This window comes from Grampus griseus (genome assembly GCF_964374135.1).
Source record: "Grampus griseus genome assembly, chromosome: 20".
Taxonomy (NCBI): domain Eukaryota; kingdom Metazoa; phylum Chordata; class Mammalia; order Artiodactyla; family Delphinidae; genus Grampus; species Grampus griseus.
This window is the reverse complement of record NC_139014.1, coordinates 14,928,589-14,955,261: the sequence shown is the minus strand read 5'-3', so window position 1 is coordinate 14,955,261 and position 26,673 is coordinate 14,928,589. Positions and strand designations below refer to the sequence as shown.

The 26,673-nt window shown below is 39.4% G+C and overlaps 1 protein-coding gene across 3 annotated transcripts in view; it reads left to right on the top strand.

The window, feature by feature from the left end:
• The window catches only part of TANC2 (tetratricopeptide repeat, ankyrin repeat and coiled-coil containing 2), a 320,473-nt gene that overhangs the window by 244,289 nt on the left and 49,511 nt on the right, over window positions 1-26,673 (top strand). For all 3 annotated transcript variants that reach the window (XM_082679739.1, XM_082679740.1, XM_082679738.1), the window contains 3 exons: window positions 1,689-1,920; window positions 10,332-10,498; window positions 13,953-14,560. In XM_082679739.1, the coding sequence (XP_082535865.1) occupies window positions 1,689-1,920; window positions 10,332-10,498; window positions 13,953-14,560 (1,007 nt within the window). The remainder of the gene's footprint in view (window positions 1-1,688; window positions 1,921-10,331; window positions 10,499-13,952; window positions 14,561-26,673) is intronic.

The following is a 26,673-nucleotide window of genomic DNA, read 5'->3' as shown; positions in this document are numbered from 1 at the left end:
CTCTAGTTGCGGCGAGCTGGGGCTACTCTTTGGTGTGGTGCACGGGCTTCTCCCTGTGGTGGCTTCTCTTGTTGCGGAGAACGGGCTCTAGGCACATGGGCTTCAGTCATTGTGGCACATGGGCTCAGTAGTTGCGGTTCATGGGCTCTAGAGCACAGGTTCAGTAGTTGTGGTGCATGAGCTTAGTTGCTCCCCAGCATGTGGGATCTTCGCAGACCAGGGCTTGACCAGTGTCCCCAGCATTGGCAGGCGGACTCCTAACCACTGCGCCACCAGGGAAACCCCAGCATTTGTTAAAGAGCTAGATTAAGAGTCATTTCAAAGCAGAACACTTTCGTGGATGACTGTTCTCTGAGAGATGATTGAGGAGCTGGGGTCCCAGTGGTATATCTATGCATGCTCCTAGGGCAAATTTCAAATGCCTGTAGTTACAAAGCCAGTAGCTGAAAAGGAGAGGGTATACAGAAGCTTGATGATGACCGTGATGTTGATGGAGATGATGTGATGAAAGAGGAGAAGGAAGGCAATGATGATGGTGGTGGCGGCATCTGCTAACATTACTGTGCGCTTGTATGTTCTGAGCACCATGTCAATGCTTTCCATACATTCAGGCTGAATCTCCCCTGCAGTTTCTTGTTATCTGCACAATCCCATCACTTTTGTAGGTAGTACTGAGCCAACAGAGTGGTCTAGATTAAAATCACGCTCTGCACTTGACCTTGAGGCAGAGGGAACAACCAGAAGGTATAGAGCGAATCCTGTGCAAATTCAAACAAACAAAAAAAAGAAAACAGGGCTTCCTTGGTGACGCAGTGGTTGAGAGTCCGCCTGCCGATTCAGGGGACGCGGGTTCGTGCCCTGGTCCGGGAGGATCCCACGTGCCGCGGAGCGACTGGGCCCGTGAGCCATGCCACTGAGCCTGCGCGTCCAGAGCCTGTGCTCCGCAACGGGAGAGGCCGCAACAGTGAGAGGCCCGCGTACGGCAAAAAAAAACACACAAAAAAAACAGAGCTTAAAATTGCAGGTTCCAGCCTGACAGGCCAGACCGTGAACGGTATTAAGATGCATACATTTTCTAAGTTCTTTGAATTTAACACCTGCATCTGACAAAAATCTCACTCCTTTTCTGCTTCCTGTTATCTAATTCTGATTCTCTCTGGGTGCTCAGGAAATACTTAGTGAGAATTCTTAAGTCAGTCATTTTATTTTTTATAAGATGTTTATAATGAAATTATAATTTTTTAATAATTTTTAAAATATGCCTTAGGAGCGTATGTTTGTTGAGTCTAACATATGGTATTTCTCTGGTTATTTTATCCCTAATGCTTTGTTACAATATCAGACTCTTTCCTCTACTACTCTATGCTGAATAAATATTGGAGAGATTAATATAAATCTTTATTCTCAGGCCTGCTTCCTATTTCTTATAATCCAGAGGGAAAACTCAATTTGTATTTATAAATTTTAATTACGAATTATGATACCATACATATACAAGAGAAATATTGGGTCAAATTTCTGATCTTAGATAAATCAGGCAGTTTCAAAGTTTAGCAGCTTTTATTTTTACTTGAAGAAGTTGAGGAGTGGGGAGACAGAAGACAGTGTTAGAGAATGATTGTACAGTAGCCATGACTGTTGCTCTTGCTACTGATAAACCTGTCTGTGTTCTCATCTTTCTTTTTTAGGTGGTTGCCTATCACTATTGCCAAGCAGATAATGCCTACACCTGCCTGGTGCCAGAATTCGTCCACAATGTTGCTGCCCTGCTCTGCCGCTCACCGCAGCTGGCGGCCTATCGGGAGCAGCTTCTCCGGGAGCCTCACCTACAGAGCATGCTGAGCCTTCGGTCCTGTGTTCAAGATCCCATGGCCTCCTTCCGGAGGGGAGTGCTGGAGCCCCTGGAGAATCTCCACAAAGGTACAGATGAGGTGCAAAGCAGGTGGAAGGTAGAGGCTCTGAAGCCCAAGTTCACCTCGGGTCATGCTATAAAAATGATCATTTTTATCACACTGCAAAAACTAAATGTTCCTACAGGATACAGTTAACAAATAAAAGGTTTTACCTGAAAAAATAAAAATTCCTCCAGGAATTGCTACTTCCTCCTTTATTTGTAAAAATTCTCATTCTTATTTCCAAATATAAAGCATTTCTCTTGAACTAAAGGTAGTAGAGCTGCCAGTCCTTCCGTGGAGTTCAAATAAATCAGTAAAGCCACGACTCCAACCCAGTGCCGTGGAGTTTCTATGGTTAGAAACATCCTCAGTTTTTATATTTGCTATTTTTTTTTATTACTCCACAGTCAGGTAAAATGAAATGGCATGTAGAGTTGCATAACTGTGTATATGCTAAAAATTACTTAATTGTCCACTAAAAGGTATTAAGATATTTTTAAGAAGTGGGGGAAAATTAAATGGGATCCATCCCCCTCTCACGCCTCGTGCCTTTCCTCCGTTTTAACTCTGTAGCTCAAGTGTCGGCTGTGACCTAAATGTAACCATCTCCTCCTTCACCCGTCTCTCTGCCTCACCCCTTTCCTAATGTTCTGTCAGTGCTGGAAGCCGAAGAAAAGGACCTGAGTAAGCATGAGATTGCTGAGCAATCCTGTTTATTCCTGAGAGACTTACATACTTTTCTCGAGCATTTCAGAGATACTTATAAGAATTTACATTCTTCCGGCCTCTATCTTCAGTTATGTGAACTTCCATGCCAATTACTTGGATATCAGAGTTTCTCTTCTCAATGCTGATGACGTCTATCTGTACTTCTACGACCTACCTATTAGCTTTACCATACCCTAGACTTTTTTAAACATTGGAATTTCTCTGCACGTATTTTGAGCAAACTTAAAAAGAAATTTCTGTACATTCAGTCAATCTTTAAATCCTGTTAATTCTGCCCTCCTGATGTCTCTCACATCCGTTAATCTCAGAGTCATTCCTACCACTGTTACCTTGAAGGCTGCTCAGCTGCCCATGATATCACATGTGTGTTGCTACCCTTCCTGGTCTTCTCTGGTTTTCTGGTCTAGTGCTTCTTTCACATCATAACACACTTGGAAAATTATTAAAATTTGTTTAGCACATTGAGATAAAAAATCATGCCTCCTCGTGGCTGGACATGGCTGGCCCTGAGGCTACAGCTGCACAAATCCCCCGAAGCCCTGAGGGCTGAAGGGATTCATTTTTAGGCACACCTCTAACCCACTAATGGCATACCTGGTGGGTAGTCTCTGCCCAGTCTCTCCAGTCTTCTAGACTTTATGTACTGCTTCCAGATAAAGCTTCGTAAAGCATTGCTCTGATCACTAAATTTCCCTGTTCAGAAACCTCCAGTGCTTCCCTATTACCTCACTGAATTAACTTCCAGCTCCTTGACCTATCATTTAAGGTACTTAATGGCCTGGATCCAGCCTACTTTCCAGCCTTATTATCTACTTTTACCCTTATGAACCCTGTATTTACATGTAAACCAAAGTATCCATTAATCCTTAAATACTCCCCTCCATTTTCCTGCCTCCATACATTTGTTCATTGTTTCCTTTTCTTGATATACCTTCTCCTCATATCTCTACCTGTCAGAATTCTACCCATCTTTCAAGGACCACCTTAAATACCACCTCATTCATGAAATACCTGCTGATCCACCTGCCCCCTCCAGTAAGTTACAGTAGCCTTCCAAATTGACAACAGGTTTTTCTTTTTTAAATCTCACTTGTGGTACTTCATACATTACTGTTGTATGTATAGTAAGAACTTAAATTTTTATTACTAACATTTATTGAACATTTATTATACGTCAGATATTATACTTTGTGCTTTATAAGAATTAGTTATTTCTGTACTTATTCCTTTGACTAAATTGCATGCTTTTGAAGTTAGGAACCTTTTCTTGTTCAACTTTTATCCTTCATAGTGGTTACCTCACCTTGGACATAGTAGGCATTTCAGGAAATAAATTTTGAACAAATAAGTGAACATAGAAATTGCTCACATGTAGGGGTACCTTGAAGGAAAGTCAGTGATACAAGGATCTACATCTTAAGGCTAATTCAAGGAGAATATCCAAATGCATGCAGACTCAGCTCTGGATTCTCAACCATAATTCATGTGTTTTTTAATTTTGCTACTAGATATATTTGCTTCTCATTTAGGTCTCCATAACCAGCTTTAGATATCCCCATTGGTAAATGTTGTTCTGAGTGAATTTAATTATTCTATCAAATTCCCAAATTACCCTTAAAAGAAAATCACCGTCATGAGCAATAACTGGAAACACAATTTATAAAATTAATGAAATACTAAAACTTGTTTGATTAATCCAAAAGAAGCCTGGAAAGAAAGAACAGAATAATTTTTTTTAGTATGGAACAAGATGAGAGATTAAAATCAACCATATCAATAATTACATTAAATTTAAATTGACCAAATACTTCTATCAAAAGGCAGAAACTGTCAGACTGGATAAAAAACAAGACCCAACCATATGCTGTCTGCAGGAGAGGTTATTTAAAGACACAGATTGAAAGTGAAAGGATAGAAGAATATATACTCTATAAACATGGAGCATAAGAAGGCTGGAGTGGGTCTATTAATGTGAGGCAGAGTAGACCTCAAGACAAGGAGTATTATCAGAGGGGCATTTGATAAACATAAAGGGACCAATTTATCAGAAGATAAAGTAATCCTAAATGTGTATGAACCTAATAATGGAGGTTCAAAATGCATGAATCAAAAACTAATAGAACCAAAGAGCTAAATAGACAAATACCCAGTCATAGCTGGAAATTTTAACACCTCTCTCTCAGTAGCTGTTAGAACAAGTAGACAAAAATTAGTAAATATATAGAAGATTTTAACAACACTGTCAACCAGTTTGATCCAACTGACATTTATAGAACACTACCCAATAACTGCACAATATACATTCTTTTCAAGTGCATATGGACCTTATTCTGGACCATAAAATCAGTCTGAAATTTTCAAGAAATTAAAATCTTACAGAAAATGTTCTCTGAGATAATGGAATTAAATTAGAAATCAATACACATAAAATCCCCAAATATTTAGGAATTTAGCAGTGTACTTCTAAACAACCCATTAGAGAAAGAAGAAATCACAAAGCGAATTATAGAATATTTCAAACTGAGTAATACATAAAATCAGTGGTTAAGTTTATGACTTAATAAACTAGAAAAAAATGAGGAAAATAAAACCAGAGGTAGCAGAAAGAAGGAAATAATAAAAATCAAGAGCAGCAGTCAGTGAAATAGAAAAAAATTAATAGTTAAAATGAATAAACCCCTAGGAAGACTGATCAAGAAAATGAGAGGAAAACACATCAGGCATGAAAGAGGAGCTAGCACTGCAGTTCCTAGAGACATTAAAAGAAAAATAAGGGATTATTATGAAGAACTATATAACAAATTCAACAGCTTAAATTGGGCAAATTCTATAAAAAACACAACTTACCAAAAGTGACTCAAGAGGAAAGAGAAAATCTGACTAGCTCTTATCTATTTAATTTGTAAGTTAAAAGAAAACTCCAGGCTCAGATGGCTTTACTAATGAATTGTGTCCAACATTTAAAGAAGAAATAATATGAATCTTACACAAATGTTTTCAGAAAATAAAGGAAAAGAGAACATTTCTCAGTTTGTTTTATTAGACAAGCATTAATGCTGAAACCAAAATATGATAAGGACTTTATAAGAAAAGAAAATTACAGACATGTATTCCTCATAACCATAATAGCAAAATCCTGAAACACACTAATAGCAAAATGATTAGTTTTACTTGACCAGGAATGCAATGTTAGTTTAACATTTGAAAGTTAATCACTGTAATTCATAATATTAACAGAATAAATGAGAAAATCTATATGTCTTTATATAAATATGTATCTGTAATCTCAACAAATGCAGAAAAACATTTAACAAAATATTACAATTAACAATAAAAACTTTCTGCAAACTAAGAATAGAAGAAAACTTAGTCTCCTAAAGGACATGCAGGTAACGATGAAATATTAAATACATTTCCCCTACTATCAGGAGCAAGGCGACTTAACATTCGACATTCCATGTGTGGTCCAAGCTAGCACAATAAGAAAACAAACAAGCAAATAGTATAAAGATTGGAAAGGAAGAAGTAAAACTGTCTTTATTTGCAGATGTGATTGTTTACCTAGAACAGTCTAAGGAATCTACAAAAGAAAAAAAAAAAGCCTACGAGAATTAACATAGGTGGAGCTACAGTCTATATGGTTAATATGCAGTATCTGTTGTATTTATATGCTAGCAGCAAACAACTGAAAACTGAAATTTAAAAAGTAGTGTGGCAGTTTTAAAACGTGGCTGCAAAATCTTTGACATTCCTCCCATCCAGATTTAGGGTCTGTGTCTCCTTCCCTTGCATCTTAGCAGACTTGTGGCTGCTTCAACCAATAAAATACTACAAAATGATGCTATGTGATATCTGAGGCTAGGTCATAAATGGTCATGCTGCTTCCATCTTGTTCACTGAAACACTTGCTTTTGGGGGTATGCATTGCCATGTCAAAAGACTGACTACTTTGAGTTTACCCTGCTGTGAGGAAGTACAAACCACATGGAGCAGCTGTATGTTAGTGTTCCAGTTGACTGTTCTAGTCATCAAGTCGTTCTGGCCGTGACACCAAACATGTGAGTTTTTGTTGCAGATGATTCCGTTTCCCAGCCATTTGAGTAACTCTTAGCTGTTTGATGCAGCAGTAGATAACTGGAGCAAATACGGTTTTCTATAGAATCAAAATGCTTAAGAATAAATTTAACAAAAGATGTGTAAGACTTCCACAGTGACAGCTACAAAACATGCAGAGTGAAATTAAAGAACTTAGTAAATGGAAGAGATATGCCATGTTTGTAGATCGGAGTTTTTCCCCAAACTGATCTGTAGATTCCACATAATCCCAATCAAAATCCCAGCAGGACTTTTTTTTTAATTGACAACTTTCAGAAATTCAAAGGACTGTGAATAGCCAAAACAATCTTAAAAAAGAAAAAAAATTGGAAGACCAACAGTACTGGAAGACCAACAGTACCTGGTTTCAACATTTAGTATAAAGCTACAGAAATCATGACAGGCAGTAATATGTTAGTAAATGTTTAACAATCAGTCCAGGGGTGGGGCCTGATTTGACCATAAGAAATTTAGCAATCAGCTCCCATGAACCAGCTTGAGCTGGCTCTAGCACTCCCCTGACAGGGTGGTATTCCCACAAGGGTAGATAAATAGGTCAGTGGAACAGAATGGAAAATCTAAAAGGAAATCCACACATATGGAGTCAGTTGACCTTCCTCAAAGATGCCAAGATAATTTGGAAAAGAGAATTTTTGTCATCAAATGATGCTACAACAACTGGATACATGTATGGAGAAAAAAATGAATCTTAATCCTTACCTCACACCATAGGTGCACAAAAATAAATTCAAGATAGATCATGGTCCAAAATATAAAAGCTAAATCTCTAAAGCTAATAGAAAAAACTTAGAATATCTTCACAACCTTGGGGTAGGTAAAGATTTCTTAGGTCCTAAAAATCATTAACCATGTAGGAAAAAATTAATAAATTGGACTTCATCAAAATGTTAAATGTCTGCTCAACGTAAGATACACTAAGAAAAAGGAAAAGCAAATCATAAAAGGGGAGAAAATAATTCACTCTGTGTACGTGTGTCACAAAGCACTTGTATCCATAGTATCTAAAGAATTTCTATAAATCATTGCTGAAAAGATAAATAACCCGATTCTTAAATGGACAAAAAATTTAGATGCTTCACAAAAGAAGATATTCAAATAGGCTGCCAGCACATAGAAAGGTGTTTGCCATCGTTAGTCGTCAGGGAAATGCCAATTAAAATCACAATGAGACACCACTTTACTCCCACTACAGTGGTTAACATTTTTGAAGTTGAACATCAAATGTCGGTGAGGATGGTACGCAGCTGGAACCCTCACACGTTGCTGGTGGGAGTTTAAAATGGTACAACTACTTTGGAAAACTATTTGACAGTTCCTTATAAAGTTAAAGATAAATCTGCCTCATGACCAAGCAATTCTATCCCTGTGTATTTACCCAAAAGAAATGAAAACATATGTCTACAAAAAGACTCATACAAAAATGTTCATATTGACTTTATTCATAGTAGTTAAAAACTGGAAACAACCGAAGCTCCTTCAACAAAAGAGTACATAAACAAATTGTATATTCATTCGATGGATATTAAATGAAATCTTAGTATTAAATTCTCAGTATTCTTCTTAGTAGTAAAAAGGAAGAAACTAATAATACCCTCAACAACATAAATGAATCTCAGAAACATTATATCAAGCATAAGCAAGTATAGTCTATGGTGATATGAATCAAAACAGTGGTTGCCTATTGAGAACTGGGAAGGAACCTCAGGGAACTCTCTGGAATGATGGAGAGGTTCTCACTTTGATCAGGATGTTAGTTACATGAGTATACATGTTTGTCAAAACTCACCAAAGTGTACAGTTAAGATCTTCACAATTAATTGTATTAATTATATATAAATTTTATCACAGTAGTTTTTAAAATAGGGAGTTTTTTAAAGGTAGCTGGAGTTTTCTTTCCAGGAAAGTTCAGTTGAAAACACTTTCAATTTCGATTCAAGAGCTAGATTTCAAATTATATATTTTTCTTTAAAAAATGAGAGCGTTTTGCACGATACTTTAAGGTTCTACTCAGTAACAAAGGATAGCTCTAGGATATCACCAAGCAGAATCAAGTAGAAAATTCCTCTATGGGAATTAAAGACACAAGTATGCTAAAGGGAGCCAAGGTCCTCAAAATCAAGAACTTAAGAGCCCCCATTTGTGTGGGTAAATCCCAATTAGTTCCAAGCAACTCCTCTCTCTTCCGGAATTCTTTGGACTCCCTAAAGGAGTAATGTGTTTTCTTAGCCCTACATCATCTAGAATGCCATTTCATTAATAATCATTGTTAACAGTTAGAGAGCTGAAATCCATAGTTCATTTCTCTTCCGAAAGTCACCAGATGAAAGTAATAGTTGAAACTCTTTATAATTTGAGAACTAATTTATAGTACTTAGGCTATTGAAATTAAACTCCTTTATGTAAAGCTTGTACTTTAGAGGGGAAATATAAAGATTTATTAATCATGCAAAAAATCTGCATATTTTCAAATGTGAAACAAAAATATGTAGAGTTTCGATTAGCCTTGACGCTTTCAAAAGCTAAAAGAGCCAACGTGGTACAGAGTTCCTCAGAGTTTTCCTTCTGTCCCCAGCTTCACTTCCTTTTTCCTCCTCAGATATAACCTATTTCCTGTTTCAGGCATCCAGTGACTTCTTTCTCTCTTCCCCTGCTTTCCTCTCTTCAGAACCTGTAAGGTCCTACCAACTAGGAACTTTTACTTGTTATTTGCAATTCATTTATACTGAAATATTCATTCAGCCAGGGGATTTTTTTAATCTCTAATTGTTCAGTATTGTTTAAGAATCAGTAAGCATTTAATGGGAGTGGAAACCTGAAATCTTACCAAGTCTTCTGCAGCCTAGCCCTAACGATAAACTGATTTTGTCAGTTTAGGATAGTATAGACTCCAGGCGGGAAAGGGAAACAAAAGATATTTGTCTTTCCTACATGGCTCCTGCTCCCCTGGAAAGATCACGTAAGGGTCTGGTCTCCTTGAAGCTGCTTTAGGTATAGTCTAGGAAGCTGCTGGTTCTGTAAGATCTTGGAATCCAGCCTGCCTAGTGTAGATCTGTCTCTTGGTTGGGATTCCTTTTCTCTGTTCCTCCATCCCTTCCTTCCTACTACGTATTCACATACAGTCTTATATACTGCTGTGGACTCCAAATTAGACCTTTTTTTTGGAAATTCCCCAAAGAACATGTGATACTGTTCTCTTTAATGCTGTCAGATTCCGGGGGGCTGAGGGGGAGAAAAACATTCTTTCCAGCTTTTTCAGGTATGAGAGAAAAATAAATTTACATGTGCAAATTCTCATAAATGCATTGCTCAGGCTGTCTCACAACTGATAACATGGGGGAAATGATGATGATGATACATATGCCTTATATATTATTTATGTGACAAACACATTCATACCTGGTGAAAAGCAAAATGAACCCACTAAATGAATTATTCCACGTGTTTATAATAAATTACGTACCCTTAGCATTCACTAAACACACAACAGACCTTTTCTAATTTTTTCTTCCAAGAAGATATGTGATCAAAGACCCAGAAAGAACTCACTTATCCACTTGTAATTATTAAGTAATTTGTTTCTTTCTATCTCAGAGAGAAAAATCCCAGATGGAGATTTCATCATCTTAATTGATGGATTAAATGAAGCAGAATTTCACAAACCGGATTATGGGGATACAATTGTGTCATTTCTGAGTAAAATGATTGGAAAATTTCCTTCCTGGCTGAAACTAATTGTAACAGTTAGGACCAGTTTACAGGTATGTGTTTGTTTGCTTTTGGACCATAAATTATTTCCCTTGGAGAGTTCTTAAACTGAAAAAATTCTAGGTCCTTGTACTCTTAGTTCCAAATCTCTACCATGTCCTAGAGCGCTAGCAAGAGTAATTCCCAACGAGCATATTTTGAGAGTAAGAGATACAATCTAGAGAGAGCATTCTCTGTATACTACTCTCTTAGCTCAAATTCCCATTTCCATTGCTCTGGGTAAGTTTTGATAAAGTGTCCCTCTAAAAAGCATGAAAAGAAAGTCCACTTTTCTAGACTTTGTCATGAGTATAGCAAAGCAAATAGATGGTGTAACACTCTAATTCACTGTTTGACTTTTGTTTTATGTTTTTTATCATTTAATGCCAGGCAAAATTCAGTTCAATATACAGTGTAGAGTCAGATTTTCTAGTTCTTCCCTCTGTTTCTCAACTTTCTATAGCATGAAGATGGACTTTCTTCTATATATTTCTTTTTCTAAGAAATATTGGCAATATTAAGGCTTTATATTAAATTTACTGCAACTGGGAGATAAGAGTTTTTTTTAATTACCATCCCTGCTCACTCACTGATCACTCAGTTTATGGCCTAGAAGAATGACTAGGAATGTTGGAACTGTGCCTGTAAAAGACATACAGGCTGAGGAGAAATGACTCCACCTTCTCTACCACTCACAGTATAGCTGAGCTGGTATTTTCCATTCTTTACATATTCACACTTGGTTTGAAACAGGGTTTCTCAACCTTTTTTCCCCTAACCATAGCCTCTTTTAAAGAACATTAAAATTTTGCATATTGTACACCCATCCCACTATTTTGATGCAACTCCCTTAAAACAGTTGTTAATATACAGAAAATAGTCTCGGTGCCCTCCTTTTCCCCTCTCCCAGGCATTTAGTATTTTTCCTATAGATTGACCAATTTAGGTCAGTCTGCCTTCTTTGATCAAAGACTGTACTTCTGATCCTGACCACCAACTTGCAGATGTTTGTTATTAAAATCTCAAAGTAATTTGAGGAATGTGAATGAATCAACGTAAATGCATCTTTACAACTAAAAATTATGTAATCCGCCATTATTGGTCAGTAGCTTGTGAAAGATGAAAGATGAATAAAAGAAACTTCCAGGAACACAGTCTCTGACTAGTTTTACTAAGTACGTACTTAGGAGATATGTTTGTTTATATAATTTTTGTTTGTTTGGTTTTGGTTTTTTTCTTCATTTATATTTTTATATAATGCCGTGTGCAATCTCAAAAGACGTTTTAAGTATGACTTGGTAGACCACGTAACTTTAATTTTTCAGCTGTGCCAAAGAACAGGAAAAGTACTATACACTCAAAGTCCAAATGTCAATGTCTTCATAGATCAAGACCTGCAACAACTTCCCAGATACTTCATTCACTTCAACCAATAACTTTTTAAAATTATTTAGCTGACAATGAAACAATTCCTAGGTCTTTAAAAGTGAACCCTCATAATCGATCATTCATTATTTCCACAAACATTTTTTACATACTTCAAGTATAAAAGGCTCTTTCTAAGAGCTGAGGATACGATGGTGAACAAGACAGACAATATCCCTGCCCTCATAAAGCTTGTATTCTAGTGAGGAACACAAATAATAAAGTAAAAAATGAACATATATTAAAAATTTAGGTAGTGTTAGTGCTATGAAGACAAACATAACAGAGTAAAGGGATAAATGAGGATGACAGATATTTTAGAAAGGGCAGATAGGAAAGGCCTCTCCAAGGAACCTTGTAAAGTGATAACATCTGACTTACTTTCTCTGGCTGCTGGCTGTGTAGATAATAATATGTAGGGGATCAAGAATGGAAGCAGAAGTACAGGTGAAAGGTGACGGTGGCTTAGACTAGAGTGGGAACAGTGGAGACCCTCTGAAGTGGTCATATTTGGAGTATATTTTGAAGAAGAATCAAAAGGACTTGATGATGGGCTGGATGTGGGAATGAGCAAGAGAGAAGATTCAAGGATGAATTGTGGGGTTTTGGTGAGCAACTGGGTAGTTGCTGGTTTGAGGAAAAGAGAAGGATCATATATAGTTCCTACGATTTGGTGGTAGGGTTAGTGGTAATACCATTTATTGACATGTGGAGGTTTTGTGGTGGGGGAGATTTTAGTAGTTCTGATTTGATCACACATTAAGTTTGTCTGTGAAACATCCAGGTGTCATTGTTGAGTAGACGGAGATATAAGATGAGAGCTCAGAAGAAATGACTAAGCTGGAAATATGAAATTAGACATCATCCATGTATAGATGATATTTAGAACCATGGGACCCAACTATTCTAGGGAGTGAGGGTGGCCAGATAAGAGGAAAGAATGGAGAGATGAGCCCTGGGTGGACTGAGAAATGAGAGAGGAGCCAGCCAAAAAGGCTGGGTAGGAGTAGCCAGTGTGCTAAGAGGAAGACGAGGGGAGCATGCTGTGGAAGCAAAAGCTGCAGGAGGGGACTCGAGAAGAAAGATGTGTTCACCTGTGTCAGATACTGCTGAGAGGTTGAGGGGGAAGAGAAATGAAACTTGGTTATTGGATTTGGCAAGATGAAGATTGCTGATCATCTTGGCAAGGACCATTTCAGTGAAGTGACGAGATTGAAGCCTGATTGCAACAAATGGAGGAGAGAATGGGAAGGGAGGAATGAAATACAGTAAGTAGAGAAAACTTTTCTGTTAGGTTTTGCTAAACATGGGAACAGAGATATAGTAGTTGGAGGGAGGAATATGGAGTCACATGTCTGTGTGGAGACAAGACAGAAAGAGAAGAGAAGAGGAAATTAATGCAGGAGAGGGAATAGATACTTACAGGAGCAAAGTCTATAAGCAGATAAGAAAAGATGGATTCCAGAGCATGAGAGTCACCACAAAGCCCTGTCACCTTCCCCCAATGTAATTTCCAAGCAGATCAGCAAGGTACCAAGCTTCCCACTATTAGAAGTGTTCCTTTGGGCTAAGGCATCTCCAAAAAACCTACATTAAAATAAAGTCATTTTATCAAGTGGGATAGAAGGTCACATTTTTATATGACATTCTTTAAGTCCTTTTACATTTATCTTAGTGAGTTGTACTTTGACATTAGGCTATGGTTTACGCTGAGAAAAATTACAACAGAAGTTAGATGGCATTCTCTTTTCTATTTTAGGAGTGAGTGTTATTTAGGATAGTGACCATTAAATCACTCCTAAAGTGCCCTTTATGAAGACCCATAAAAGTTATTTTAAGTCTCAATATTAGGAAAAGTGTCCCTCCTGTGCAACTAATATGTCTTAATCTATGGACACTAATACTCGATCGTATTTCCCTCTTTTCTTTGACCACTCAGAAGTTCAGAATAAATTTGTGGACCTCGTAGTTTATCACAAGAGTTAGGGGAAACTGAAGGTCTTTCTCTCTCTCTCTCTCTCCCTCTCTCTCCATCTGTTTTAGGAAATTACCAAGCTGCTGCCTTTCCATAGGATTTTTTTGGATCGACTAGAAGAGAATGAAGCCATAGACCAGGACCTGCAGGCTTACATCCTGCACCGGATACACAGCAGCTCAGAGATCCAGAATAACATTTCACTTAATGGCAAAATGGACAATACTACATTTGGCAAACTCAGTTCTCATCTCAAGACACTCAGTCAAGGGTCCTATCTATACCTGAAACTCACATTTGACCTCATAGAGAAAGGCTATCTAGTGTTAAAGAGCTCTAGCTACAAAGTAGTTCCTGTTTCGCTCTCTGAGGTTTACTTACTCCAGTGCAATATGAAGTTCCCAACCCAGTCTTCCTTTGACCGGGTGATGCCTCTCCTGAATGTGGCAGTGGCCTCTCTCCACCCACTGACTGATGAACATATCTTCCAAGCCATCAATGCTGGCAGCATTGAAGGCACGCTAGAATGGGAGGATTTTCAGCAGAGAATGGAGAACCTCTCCATGTTCCTAATCAAGCGCAGAGACATGACTCGTATGTTTGTACATCCTTCTTTTCGAGAATGGCTTATCTGGAGAGAAGAAGGAGAGAAAACCAAATTTCTCTGTGATCCCAGGTAAGCCATAGATCTGTAATAAGCAATTTGTGAGCCTATTTTGTATTTATTGCATGGAGCATGGGTATTGAAAACAGTGAGAAGTGTTCTTCATTGAACATTTCACATAAAGGAAGCATCATCTCTGTTTCTTCTTAAGACAAGGCTATGATGAAGTTTATTTTCTCACAATATTATTTCCTTAAGACTCAAAATCTGCATAGATGTTTAGAATGCTCCTTACATTCCTGTATTTTTCTAAACAACTTTCTCTGATTCCACTAGGGTTCACAGGCTATAATTAATTTTTTTTAATTTATTTATTTATTTTGGCTGCGTTGGGTCTTCGTTGCTGCATGCGGGCTTTCTCTAGTTGCGGCGAGTAGGGGCTACTCTTCGTTGCGGTGAGCAGGCTTCTCATTGCGCTGGCTTCTTTTGTTGCAGAGCACGGGCTCAGTAGTTGTGACTTGCAGGCTCTAGAGTACAGGCTCAGTAGTTGCGGCGCATGGGCTTAGTTGGTCTGCAGCATGTGGGATCTTCCCGGACCAGGGCTTGAACCCTACTTTGGCAGGCGATTTCTTAACCACTGCGCCACCAGGGCAGTCCCCAGGCGGTAATTAATTTAACCATTTAACAGACTTCCTCAGTATTCTTCAGAAAGAATTGATACATTGTTCACCTCTTTGACTTAGAGCAGAATTGTTTTAAAATTGTGAGTGCCCTTTTAAAAGCCATGCCATTGTTAAAGTCACCAATGACTGACCCCATTAGAGCCCAGCTGATGCTAAGATTTACAGTGGAAAATGGAATCTTACACCTTATAGCTGAAAAAGACTTGAGGAGATCAGCTGATTTAGCCACTCTTACCTTTAGATAAATAAAGTGTCATTATCCCTATTTTACTATAAAGGCCTTAAAATGCTGAATCACTTGTGAAAAGCCATAAGGTTAACAGGTGGGAGAAAGGAAGAGGAGTTAAAAGAAGAATGGCAAATGCGCTGTGTGTACCACCGCTCCCCTATCCTGCACCCATGGCAGACGTCACTGATTTACCCCAGCACTCTCTCCTGATGAGCTTGACCCTGGCTTAATCTCTCTCAGCTCAACAAACCAGACTCGATATGAAACTGTTTCCCATTCTCTTGGGTAGAACCTAGATCTCTAGCATCCTAGTGAGGTGTGCTTTCTACTCCTTCACACTCCTTTTTGAAAGAACTGTTCCTTTAATAAAGTTGATGTTTTCAAAAGCAGGTATAGTCCTGATTTCCTGGAAACAAAGAAGATACCAACAACATAGCTGACAAATGCAGAGCTTATTGTGACTCAAAAAGAAGATAGGCCAGGTTTGCCTCTGCCTTCCGCTGTGAGTCATCAGAGGCTGACCGTCTCTGACCGTGCTGGGATTTTATTATTACTCGTGAGGCATGTTCTTCACCAGGTCCTGTTAGAGACACCTGTGCTTGTGGGCATGCTGCTCGGCCTACGTCATGCTGACTCATTAGAAAATCAGTTCCAGACTCTGATGACGATATTAAGCCAGGCAGGAGATTTTGTGCTGTCTTCCCTAAGAGGGAAACTTTTTAAAGAAACATGCTGTAGTGGAAAGAACATAAACGTTAGAGTCAGATGACCTGCTTAATAAATCCTACCTCTTCGAGGAACTGTGGCCTTTGGAAAATTACACAATGTTTCTGAGACAGTTTTCTCATCTACATAAAAGGAATAATAATTCCTAGAGCTGTTGAGAATTGAGGTCATGTAGTGTAGTGCCTAGACTAGCACAGAGTACGGAGAAGGTGGTCAGGGGATGTTCCTTGTCCTCCTCTCTCTTTGCAGTAATAGACCTTTCAGGTGCACCTTAGCTAAATCCTGTGGCTGATTGGATAGGCAGCAGGAGTCTTCTGCTATCCGCATCTGGGGGCACAAGATTTTTTTTAAAAACCCTGGGTCTGAGTCTCTTCTATGAGTTGTATGCCATTCCCAAGAGGATTTTATTGTAAATCCCACTAGTACTGCTGCTGATGTTGGTACACAGAGCTGGCAACGACATAGTTAAGAAAAAGAGACCAATCTAGAATTGCCTAATGAACACTGAAATCAGTTTCCAGAGGAACTTTGCTGGCTGATCTGCTCTCTTATCCTGGAACGTCTCAGAGGATTGAGAACTGAGGTCCAAGGGAGCCAGACGAACGCTGAATTAACAGTATCCTTACAACAGATAAAACCCTCAGGCTTTCAAAGGGAAAAAGATGGTATTTATGCAGCCATATCATGGCTCTACAGGCTTACCTTCTCAACATTGTTTATTAACTAGAATCATTTTGGCAAGAGGCTGATGCGCTGGGACAAGGAGAGCAAACACTTCTAACTTCTAATGCTGTGTAGTCTGTTCCCTGGTGATTGAATAACACTCAGGGCTGCTGAGGGATCATCGTATATCACTTAATGGCAGAGAGTAAACAGGACCAGGCATTATCAAAAAAGCTTTCTTACACGTTTCATCTCAGTTGGAATTCAGCCTTCTTCCCAGCACTGTCTGGCACCAGCTTTGTTACTAAGGTATTGATCTCAGAGCTCGAGGCCCCCTGGGTCAATGAGATGGAAATTCACTAAGAATTTAATGTCACTGGCAAAGCCCAGGCTGGCCTTTCAAAGAAACTGGCTGTAATTGCTTTCCATTGTAGGCGAGTCTGATTAGCAGGACTCCCTCCAGGCAGGGTTTGCCATTATGGCTTCAGCCTCTATTTCCTGTACATTGTTTCCCACTCTGTTCTCCACTTCATCTCCAGCTTCTCTCTAGAACATCTAATGTGGTTCAGTAGACCAGGGAAGACTAACTCAGTGCCTCTGAAGTCACATTATGTAGGCCAGTGCCTGACATGCATAACTTTGTGTAAGGAGAACTTTCAGAAGCTACAGAACATCTCTTCTAGTCCGTTTTCCTGGGCTTTCAACACTCACGTCTTCACCCTGAACTTATTGACCTTATTAGGGAATTAGACACCGATGAGAATATTCTACTGAAGCCAAAAAGTAGTTGACCTTCATCAGAAATAGGCCACCCAGGGAGGTACTTCTGCTAAGTGAAGAGAGTCAGTAATCTGAGGATGGCGCTAGAAAGAGGAAAAAGCAGAGCTGGAGGTCAGTGCAGCAGCTGAGATAGAGTTTTCCTTATTTTAAATATCAGATTTCCTGTTGTCCCAGAATCAGGGCAGACAATTGACATCCCAGAAAGAGTGACCTAAGGTTGCATACACGTCTGTCACAGAAAGAAATGAGTTATAGATACCTTTTCTTGGCTTGGTATTTGTATATATATGCATGTTGGTGTTTATCAAACTGTAAGCAAAGTATCACTGCAAAATCTTTTATTACATCAAAACTTCTAAGATTTTAGATTTACATTCTAGATGAAAGTTTGCCCCTTGAAGCACTCATAAGCCTTAGACCTCACCACCTTATTCTGCCTTCTGTTTCCCACTATTCATCACTGTCATATTCTGTCATACTCTGAAACTAATCTTTCTTATATGTTATTCCCTCGGCCACTGAGCTCTCAGATTAACTCACTAATCTAATAAACTAATCTCTGTTGTTATGCTCATAACAGGGAAGTAGAAAACATTAAATGCAACTTGCGTATTTTAAGTAAGGCATTTAAGAGAAGTCACCAGCCTTTATAATCCAACCTATTAATGACTTTGATAGTTGAAATGTGAGGCTGGTAGAGTAGACAGTTGGGGCCACCAGCCTTGTGGTGCTGTCCAATTACTGCCTAATATTTCTACATAACTTTAGGCTACCCCTGAATGAATCCCCACTCTTTTTTTTCCTGTTTCTTTCCTGTTATCTCTGTTTTCATGGTATTAGCCTCCCCTTCCCTAAGAACAACTCTCAGATCAACATTTTGATGTGTATATACATGTAAGATTTTGACATAGAGATTCAAAGACTCAGCTGCCTTATTTTTAACTGTTTGAATAAAACGCAGGAAGCCTGTTGTAAACTTGAACGAGTCTTAAGCTGTAGAACCAATGAGGTTTGATTTGGAAGCCTGATTTGAGCTGGCCTGATTTCCTCAAACTAAGAGTAGCAGATTTATAGTGGGTGGAAAAGGGAAAAGGCTACACAAGTCCTAACTGTACCTGTGAGGACAGTTGAGGACTTACTCAATTCCTTGTGGCCAGAGTTGATATCTTACAATAAATGTTCTTTAAGATTTTTCTTAATTATTTTGGCCATGTTAGCAAATTACACATTGGAGACTGGGTGCTCCAAAATCCATGTCACAAAGCATAGTGTCAGAGTAGAAGCAGTTTGTCAAAGGGAAAAAAAAAAAAAAGAGGCCATTCTCCCTATAAAGGAAAACTAATTCTGTGTCAGGAACTTGTACAGCCTGGCTTCTTAAGGAATACGTAAGGCTGAAATGACCACAAAATGGTGAGTTGCAGGGTTGTGGTGGTTTTATTTGTTTTTGTTTTGTTTTGTTTTGTTTTTGCGGTACGCGGGCCTCTCACTGCTGTGGCCTCTCCCGCTGCGGAGCGCAGGCTCCAGACGGGCAGGCTCAGCGGCCACGGCTCACGGGCCCAGCCGCTCCGCGGCATGTGGGATCTTCCCGGACCGGGGCACGAACCCGTGTCCCTTGCATCGGCAGGCGGACTCTCAACCACTGCGCCACCAGGGAAGCCCTGTTTGTTTTTTTAATCCAAACAGGAGCCTTCAGGCAGAACGACACTTAACCTTACCCTCACTGAAGCACGAACTTGAGGTTACTGCTCCTCAGCCATTGCAGGCTCCCACAACAACCCCTTGAACTGGCAGATGGATTTTGCTTTCTAAAAGCATTAGGAAAGAATTCAGCAAAGTGACAGATCATGCTAAGAAAAAAAAAGGCTTCTGGAACTAAGTCAGCCTTTAGGAGGTTTGGAAGAGTTAATGCAGAGAGAGGAGAGGTGTACCAAACACCTTTTGCTAGTACATGTCCCTTAGTAGATGACGTTACCTGCCTAGAAATATTAGCTCTCTAATCACTGTTCTGGGTCCAGATCTGCTTCACTCCTAATTCTTTTCTACCACTAAGGGGAAGTCAGTCTTCTGGTGTCATGATTTCGATATGTGATTTTCATGGAGAGATTTCACTAATCTATAATAATTGGGGGGATTTGTCTAATATGCAATAAATATTTTGTCCTTATTATCTAAACCATTTTCTAACTCCCTATTGGCATCAAGAATAAATTTGAGACTCAAAATAATAATGGAATATCTATTATTCTAGTGACCCAGGGTCATGGTTTTGTAATATAATGCAAGGAAGATATTACATGAAATCTAATGTATATCTGGGAATATGTCCAGTTTCCCCAGGCATGATGTCCTTAAACTTTACAAATTTGTTTCTCTCAGCATAAATCATGGAACCCACATCTATCAGTCAAATAGGTAAATTGTCCGCATTGTTAAAACTCTCATGTCTTCAGAGATGTACAGCTATAACATATTTTTTTTCCTTTTCCAAGTCCAAAATTAAGTTTGGGGAAAGCTGGTAATCAGAATTTTTCTCCACAACTATTTAAAACTGAGAACTACTTATTTTTACTGTCATAAAAACTCACGTGAAGTTTGCTAAGTTAATAAATATACAGAGAAGTAGTTCTGCTTAGAAGATGGAGAGAGAGCATCATTTTATGACTTGGCAGGCGTGCAGAAGAGTCAGCTAACGAAGACACAGAAGGAACTTGTACTCTCCCATATTTGATTTTGCTACAAACATAATATTGCTTTATATATTTAAACTTTATATATATATTGCTTTTTAAGGTGTAGCAAATACGGGTTAAAGCAACTTCACATAAGAAGTAGAGCAGGGAGGGCTTCCCTGGTGGCGCGGTGGTTGAGAGTCCGCCTGCCGATGCAGGGGACACGGGTTCGTGCCTGGGTCCGGGAAGATCTCACGTGCCGCGGAGTGGCTGGGCCCGTGAGCCATGGCCGCTGAGCCTGCGTGTCCGGAGCCTGTGCTCCACAACGGGAGAGGCCACAACAGTGAGAGGCCCGCGTACCGCAAAAAAAAAGAAGAAGAAATAGAGCAGGGAAATTTTAAGGGAAATTTTTGGTACTGAAAGTAGCCTAGGAAATAGAGCCTAATTTGTCCTGTTAATGAGTCTCTGAAGCAACACTGGCTGAATGAAAAGATGGGAATCCCACAGGCTTTCCTAGATTGTCAAACCAAGATTCATGGCACAGCAATCAGAATGAGTTACTGCCAGCTTAGTGGGATATGACAGCACATTTTCTTTTTTTGTGAGCGGAGCAGCTTACTCGGCTGTCTCTAGACTTTCAAAAGCAGCTGAGTCTCCACATTTGGTAAAATCAACACTAATAGCCTTCTATTCACTCAACCATAAGGACCCACAGCTGTGAGACATGTAGTCACTGTAGCCATCAGCATACTCACTTGGTTCTACCACCCAGATTTTACTTGTAAGTATCCACTTATTTCCACCTCTACTGACCACACCCTATGTAACCTCCTCCTGAAAATCCTGCAGTGGCTTCTTGTTGTGATTAGAATAAAATCAAAGCCCGATCCTTCAAAGCCCTGTATTACAAAGATAGCTTCTGCCGACCCTCTCTAATTAAGTTCATTTGTTCTCCCTCTTACTCACAATTTTCTGGTCATAAATGGTCATCTACCAGTTCCTAGTATTTGCTAAGCTCTTTTCCACCCCTGGCTCTTTGCACTTAAGAGTTCGCTCCATCCGGAGCTCACTTTCCCTCATCACATGGCAAGATCCCTCACTCCTTCAGGTCGCAGCCTAATGGCCACCTCCTAAGACTTCCACGTGTCACCTTATCTAAGAACGTCCTTCCTGGCTTTAACATAGCAACCTTTTTACTTTCTAGTCTTTTATTAATTTATTGTCTGTGAATACTTGTTTATTGTCCACTTGCCCGTCTAGAATGTGAGTGAGCTCCATGAGGATAGGAACCTTCCTATCACGCTCACCTTGGTCTTCCTAATGATTAATAGAGTGGCTGGCACACAGTCAGCACTCAGCAAATGTTTTGTTAAATAATGAATTAATGAATGAACAAAGAAGTGGTAAGTGGTACTAACTTTAAGCTTGCAACTGGAAGTATTTGAGAAACTCTTCCCACAGTTAAGTAGTTTCGTTTTTCTGCTCCTGCACGTCAGTAGAAAGTGAAGGCATGCATTTCGGCACACACCCAGTTTGTTAGGTAACATATTCAAGGCTCTGTGTTAAGCACTACAGCGGATACAAATACAAGTAAGACAGATCTGTGTACCACGACTTACAGGATAGCAGTTTTAACAGACATATTTATAACCAGCTATAATTTAAGGCCGAGTGCTGTGCTGGAGGTACAAAGGAAGAGCTGAGGAACGTGAAGGAAGAAGAAGTGATCCATCTTCCTGTGCCTGTTGTTGGCGTTTCAAACTGTGGCAGTTCAATGGCGTCACAGCTCTGCTGCCTCATGAAGCCCTGCCAGCTACCTAAAGGCTTCACTGGCACAGCAGAGGCAGACAGCGTCCGTTTTCCTAGGGCCAGTGATGCATTAACAGAACAGAAGCACAGGAGGAGACTGTGAGGCATAGCGGGAGAAAGCAGCAAATTTCTGTCCAAGTTCTATGTTTAAAAAGAAATCATGCTGTTGCACCCATTTCTACAAAGGTACATCTTGGGCACGCTTTACTTATAGCCTCCTTATCGTTAGCGCTTCCATCTCCGCGTTGAATATGAAACAGTAAGACAGGCTGACTAGAGATGTATTTTGTATTCCGATTCCACGAGAAAGCCACAAAAAGAACATGCCAAAGCAGTTACTAACTGAAAAGCTGAAGATAGAGGCGAGCATTTTTGTAAAGATGTGGGTGTCATTTGCAATAAGCAGACTATAAGTTTAACTGCAGGCAGCATTTTAAGATGAGAGATGAAAAAGATCAGGATTGTCAGTGTACGGTCAGTATTCGAGTCGTGGTCACACTCATTTCACAGTTGATCTGTGGCAACAGAGATGCCTGCCAATTCAAGGTTGAATTGGGTAGTGCATTAGACAGTGGGTCTGGAAGTCCCTGTGTTGCTTTTCCATGAACGCATCTGCGTGGCATTTATTCATTCATGAAACATTTATTGAACTTTTACTCTACACCAAGGACTCTGCTAGGTACTAGAGAAACTTAGGTGACTGAGACACCCCCACACTAGAGCCATGACCTTCTAGAGGAACGCCAAACACATAGCAACCAATGACAGTGCCATAGTACTGAGTACCATAGGGACCTAGACAAAGAGAAAATACTTTGCAGAGTAAGCGACAGGTTCAGCCTTGAAGGATGAGTTGATTCCGTTTAGCAGCATTGACACAGGAGAGCACTGTAAGCAGGCTAGAAAACATAATGGCAGGGACAAAAACAAGTGTGAAGACGTGAAGTGCCCTTGGGGAATTGTGAGAAGCCATAATTAGAAAATAAGACACATGGTCAGAGAGAATGATAGCAAGTGTCACTAGGAAAAAAGTTTTGAATGCCAGGTTTAAGACTTTACAGTTTATTCTCTAGATAACAGGGAGTCTATAATTTTGTGAGAAGGAGGAGACAATGATCATATAACTCTGATAATGTGCAAAATAGCTCTGACAAGTAGCATATAGAAGATGGGTTGAAGAAGAGGAGCGACTGCAGGTCAGGATACTAGTTATGAGGTTTAGAGCAGTAGTCTAGGTGAGAAACACTAAGGCCTGTAATGTGAGAACAGAGAGCAAGGTAGACATTTTGGAGATACTCAAAAGCACTTGGTCTTTTTTTGTGTGTATGGGAGGTAAGGGTGGAGGGATCAAAAATGACTTCAGAACTTATCTTCAATGATGGAAAATAGTGAAGCTACTGACCAGCATAGAACATTCTGAAAGGAGGAAGGGTTTTAGCATGAACAAAGGCAGGAGGAAGAACAGGCTTATGGGGAGAGGTGACATCCTATTTTTGGCATGTTTATAATGTATTGCCTCCAAGGGAAGATGAACAAATATATGTAGAAATGTGACATTGGAAAACAGGAAAAGAGAAAGTTGAAGGCATGAGGTTATGGCCTGCAGAGTTATCAGCAAATAACTGACAGTAGAAGCCATAGAACTTAACAAGATCACCCAGGTTAAGAGCATAAAGCAGGAAGTTTGGAAGCATGAAAACAGAATAGATATATTTTTTTATTGACATATATTTGTTTTACAATGTTGTGTTAGTTTCTGCTGTACAGCAAAGTGATTTATATATATATATTTATATATATATATATACGCACACACACTCACACACACATTCTTTTTTTTTGTATTCTTTTCCATTATGGTTTATCATAGGATACTGAATATAGTTCCCTGTGCTATAACAGTAATACCTTGTTGTTCATCCATTCTATACATAATAGCTTACATCTGCGAACCCCAGCCTCCCACTCCATCCCTCCCTCAACCCCCTCCCCCTTGGCAACCACAAGTCTGTTCTCTATGTCTGTGAGTCTATTTCTGTTTCGTAAATAGGTTCATATCAGAGTAGGTGTATTTAAATGCTAGAAGAAAATGGTGAGCCAAATAATAATTTAAAAGAATAATATTAGAGAAACAAGAGAAAGTAAGGTCATGGAAATCAAAGGAGAAGATTTTTCCGGGTTAGGTCTGAAGTAATGAATATAATTTCTGCCTGTATTCCATTAGCCAGAACTGTCAAGTGACCCCACTTGAATGTGAACGCAAGGTCCCTGGCAAAGTAACTGCTTCCCAACAACTCTCGACTGTGGATGGGAGCGCAGACCTTTTGCAGACAGATATCCTTCTCTGCCCCATAATTCTAATCTCACTAGGTCTCCCTAAATAATTCCCCACAAGTACCTCTATAATATAAAGACATTCCACAGCAGCACATGTTATTTCAGCCCACATTGTAAGATAGCTAGGATAGGCTTTAGGTTGTAAGCAGTTCCTCGCCAGCTGGCTGTCCCTGTACCACTTTATCACATCTGAGCACCACATAGAAGAATATCAGAACACTTAAGTGTTATTTCTCTGAAACACTATAGTGTTGTATATCAAGTTTGTCATCACCAGAGCTGATGAAATCTATGTGACTACACATTAGTGACTCTGGCTAGAACAATGGAGAAAACATCCATGCTGGAAATATTTGAGTCCATTTGTTAGTGTGTTTCAGTACTACAAATAGAAACTTTAAGATTAACTATCTCCCTTGTGTGCTAAGTGAAAATCTATTAGAAAAACATAGTGCCATTGTATATTTTATGTATAACAACTGTTATGAAACTTCCAAACCGGTAAATGGGCAGAGGGTAGGGATGCCCTAGAGGGTAGTCTTGCCTTAGAAAGAGATTTTGTCTGAAAAGATTCCATAGTTCTGAACTCTTGTGGTACAGGGGCATCAGGTAAGGGCAGTTCCTCACTGTCTTATAACCTATAGTTGTCCAAGGGTGAGTATCACTTGTCTCCATTATCCTTATCGAGGGGCTGCTGATGCCTACAGATGGAACGGAGGTTGGATCTACCCTCTGTTATTCTGGATACACCCTTCCCTGCCTTTTGTCAGGAGAGGGGAGAGGAGACAGTTCTGGGGGGAAGAATCTTTAACTCTGATACGTGATTGATTCTCTCCTAAAATATCTCAAAGCAAATATATCTTGAATGTAAGGTGTATATCCTCCTGAAAACCTCTGATCTACATGAGAGGTTAATATTCCTCCTGTTAGCTTAACTTTTACCTTATTTCTTAGGGACTGGTTAGCTCTGTCCTTATCCCCACTCTCTGCCTGAAGTTACACTACCAAGTTTTCCTGCAGTGACTAACAGTGAATGACATCCATCCCCAGTCATTTTTCCCTGATCCATGGATTTCCTTTCTGGCTGTAAAGGTAGTGGGGTTAGGTGTGGAGGGGCAAAGATTGGAGTTAAGGATAGGGTACTGCATTTCACCGTGCTGCATACGTTAAAGATTAAAGTTCTGTTTGAGCACACAGTCATCTTTTAATATGTTTAAAGTCTTTTATGGTTAACGTTCATTCCTTTAGTCCAGCAATGTGCTAGTTACTATGGAGGATATAAAAGAAATATAAAATATATTTTACTTAATATCTCTCACTTAATTCTCACCACAGTCCTGAGAGACAGGTGTTACTATCCCTGTCTTACAGAGAGGTTAGAAAGCTTATTCAAGGCTATAAAGCTTGTAAATGACAGAACTGGGATTTGACTTTCGTTCAGGGATGGAGTCCGCAGGGTGACTGAATCACAAGGTGACCTCATTATATAAGCTATGTGGAAATACTTCTTCTGCCCTCACCACTGCCACCCCCCCATTGGTCTTTATAACCACATATGAACCCACATTAATGTTTATTTTGATCACCATCATCTTTAATTATAGGGGAAAACATAGTTGTGTTCAGTCATGCGTAAAACGTCACAGTGACTAGGGCTCTCTCTATTTCTTAACTACTCTCTCCCAAAATGCTAATCGAAAAATGTCAAAATTAACAGTTGCTGATTTTAATTGTAAGAATTCAGATTGTACACTGTAAAAATGAACATATTGTTCTTTACATTGGTCAACTTTTTCATACAAATTTGCCCAGAAATAAAAACCAGTTCCTAATCTTGTCAGTGTGGCAGTGGAACAAGGTTTCAGAAGACCTTGGGTTCTCATCTCATCTCTTTTACATCTGAACAACGTGAGCTAGGATCTATCCTTCAATCTTCCTGAGTTTCAGTCAATTTTCTACCGTATTAGGAGAAATAATGTAGTATAGGTGTACAGGAGAATATAAGTGTTGTAGTATTTGTAGTATTTCAAAAATCATGAAGTGGTTTATAAATGTAAGGGATTATTATTCATTCTGCAGCTATTTACTCCTATTAGCAGGTTGTACATATGTGAAAAAACGTAGCTTCCGTCCTCAGTACAGTCTAGTGGGAAAACCGACGTGCAGACAGAGAGGGAGTGCTGCAGTTGGTGCAGTGATGGGGATGTGTACCAGGTACAACAGAGTCTAAAGGAAAGAATCCCTGAGTCCATCTGGGGGCACCAGGGAAGACTGCACAGAGGAGATGGT